Raw genomic sequence first — 3177 nt, forward strand, 5'->3', positions numbered from 1 at the left:
TAATTACCGAAAGAAATACACCTTTACAATGCTCAACCTGACCCAATCCTCCAATACTTGGAGTCATTGCAAGAGCTGGAGATCAATGGGTTTTTCTTCCAATTGCTCACTGAAGAGGACATGCAGCCTTTAATGGGGCTAAAGAATTTCACTAAGTTACACCTCAGCTTGAACTTTATCAGCCATAGTGAGATGTGAATTTTTAGCCAGTTCCCTAGATTAAACTACATTGATCTGTCAAAGAATAGCATCACAGAACTGAACAATAGGAATGAATTCAGGATGTCTGGGGAACCACATCTCCTGGGCTTAAACAGGCAACTGCTTGTGTCAATAGACACAGAAAGTGACTTTGAAGAGGCAGCAACAAATACAAAGTTTGATATGAACTCCACCAGTCTGGTAACTGGGTTTAAAATTTTCCAGAATTACAGCAAGATTCTCAATTTAGCAGGAAGCAGTCTTGTGGCTGTGAAAGCAGTGATGTTTAAGAACTTGATTCGCATTAAGTGCCTTGACCTATCACAAAATAGCTTAAGTCAATCTATAAATGGCTTGCAGTTCACCCACTTGAACAACTGCCTCATGCTGGATCTTTCCTACAATAAAATTAATTTGTACTTTGAAACTGCCTTTACTGAGCTCCCCCTCCTGGAAGCCTTGGATCTCCGTTACAACAGTTACCACTTCTTGATGCAGGGTATTGGTCACAACCCAAATTTCATAGCACACCTCAAATCTCTGTGGTACCTTAGTTTGGCTCATAGCTCTGTTGATTCTATTTGTAATTTGGTTATCAGCAGCACCTCCTTAAAGGTTCTGATGTTCAATGGAAACCAATTAGAGATGATGTGAAGGCATGAATACATCTACCTGAGGTTTTTCCAGAATCTGACCAATTTAATCAAGTTAGATATCTCCAGTAATCACTTGACGGGCCTCCCTTCAGATTTTTGAAAACCTGCCTAAGACTGTAAAGATCTTGTGTGTTAGGAGTAATTACATCACTTTTTTCAACTGGACCAACCTGCAGCTCCTGCCTAACCTGGAGGTGCTGGACTGGTAATGATCTCCCCTTCTTGTCCTGCCGCAGCATTCCCAGGAAGGCCAAGCTTCGAAAGCTGTTTCTGAGCAAAAACAAGATAGACAATATCTGCAAATACTTCTTTGCCAATGTGACCATGCTCACTCATTTGGACTTAAGCTGCAATTTGCTCCAAAATATTGATAGGAATCAGTTCGCAGAGTGCCTTCCAAACCTGATGGAAGTGGACCTCAGATTTAACCCATTGTGCTGCAGGTCGATTTACTGTTTGACTTCATCATCATCATGAACATCACAATACCCAACCTGACTAATGAAGTCACCTTTGGCTCTCCATGCGAGGTAAAGGGCAAGAGCATCTTCACCCATGAACTGCTTTTCTGCTCTGAAAACTCTGTCTCACTCTGCCTGTTTGGGTTTTCTGTGCTCTTCACCTTGGCATTCTTGGCTGTGCCTACCATGGAATGCCTCTTTGGCTGGGACCTCTGGTACACCTTCTATCTGTGCTGGCACATTTCCAGGCATGCTCAGTGAAGAAAAGTAGTGCCGAAGAGGTGGAATATGATGCCTTTGTGGCTTTCAACAAAGATCAGAAAGCTGTAGCTGACTGGGTCTATAACAAACTCCAAGTCAGAATGGAAGAGAGAGGCCTCGCTCGGCTCAAATTTTGTCTTGAAGAAAGAGACTGGATTCCAGGGAGATCCTTGATGGAAAACTTGTGGGATTCAGTCCACAAGAGCAAGAAAATAATTTTTGTGCTTCCAAGTTCCAGTCCGTGAGTCGCATCCTGAGAATTACCTTTCACCTGGCGCAGCAGCGGTTGTTGGAGGACAAAAAGGATGTAGTGGTGTTAATTCTGCTGGAGAAGATGCAAAAGAAATCCAAGTACCTTTACCTTCGGAAATGTCTCTGTAGGAAGAGTCTTCAGTTACCTGAAAGCATATTACAATCCTGAACTGGTAAAGGCTCCAGAGCAACAATCAGCAAGTCAGCAACATGCTTGAGTTTAGCACGGTTAGAATAAAGCTGGACGGGGAAGAAATATTTCCATTTTTTCCCCTGAGTTTTAAGCATTCTTCTTAATGCTCACTACATAATATTTCCCAATGCACAAAACCCCAAGAGGAGATCAGCACCACAGCAGCTTGAGCTTGGTGGGGTTTTTTTTAATTGATCTTTTTCATGCTTTAAAATATATATCTACAAAGGCAACGAAAATGCACAGGCATCGTCGTGCACTGTTTGACTTGACAGGAAGTTGTGGCGTTGATATGAGGTATGTGAGAGACAGGTGAGAGCCATTCATCCTGCTGTACTGTACAAATCGGTAAGGACGATCCAGAGGGCTGACATGAACCAACCTAAACCAGGAAATGTAGAGTTAAGGACAGAATTTCTTCCTTGGCTCACCACATAATCCAGTACACTTGGTATGGAAAAGTGGCTTCCTGTACTGATCTGAGATCCTCTAAGACACCAAGTCACAGAAATGAGAGTTATGACTGGAGCAGGAGCCTTACCTCTATGCATTTCATTATGTTGGGCTTTTAGCATTAGAGCAACAAGAGTACTTTATATTTAACGGTCTTTTCCTCCTTCAGAGATTCAGGTGCCCCAAACTTTACAGCACCACGTACACATCAGTTGCCTCATATTCCTTGTGTCTGAACCCTATTGAAGCCTCAAAGCATGGAATCGAAAGGATTTCCACCCTCACTCTCTAGTCTTTTCCCCCGTGAAAACTGGTTCCACCCAGGTAGGACTCCATGGGACAATGGAGGCCCTTATTTACATATCCCCATTGGTAGAACATGGTACCAATCACTGTTCTACCCTCAACACCTGCAGACATGTAGCATTGCCGCTTCCCCTACTCACCTTAGCCAAACATCATTAATGAATCATCCTCCTATACCAAAGGTCAGGTATCTCTCTGCTGCTTCCCACTATTGCAGCTCAGAATCATTCACAGAGCCTAGTGCCATTGACCCATCCCCTTACTGGAGCACAGTAATACTGCTGCTTCCTTGCACTCAACTAGAGTCCAAAATCTCAAGCATTCCCCAACCTTGAGCCCATTCAACTCTCACTGTGGCACAGTAACCTCTGCTTCCCCAGCCCTGGCTATAATC

General features: G+C 43.4%; 1 protein-coding gene across 1 annotated transcript; it reads left to right on the forward strand.

Annotated features, from left to right (window-relative positions):
• The first annotated feature begins 282 nt into the window (after positions 1–282).
• Positions 283–2000, forward strand: TLR9 (toll like receptor 9). The gene is given in 6 exon segments (XM_039481938.1): positions 283–945; positions 947–1062; positions 1094–1175; positions 1301–1576; positions 1579–1816; positions 1819–2000. Coding segments are annotated over 6 exon segments (1557 nt in total).
• The last annotated feature ends 1177 nt before the right edge of the window (positions 2001–3177 follow it).

Source organism: Mauremys reevesii, linkage group 7, assembly GCF_016161935.1.
Source record: "Mauremys reevesii isolate NIE-2019 linkage group 7, ASM1616193v1, whole genome shotgun sequence".
NCBI classification, from domain to species: Eukaryota; Metazoa; Chordata; order Testudines; family Geoemydidae; genus Mauremys; species Mauremys reevesii.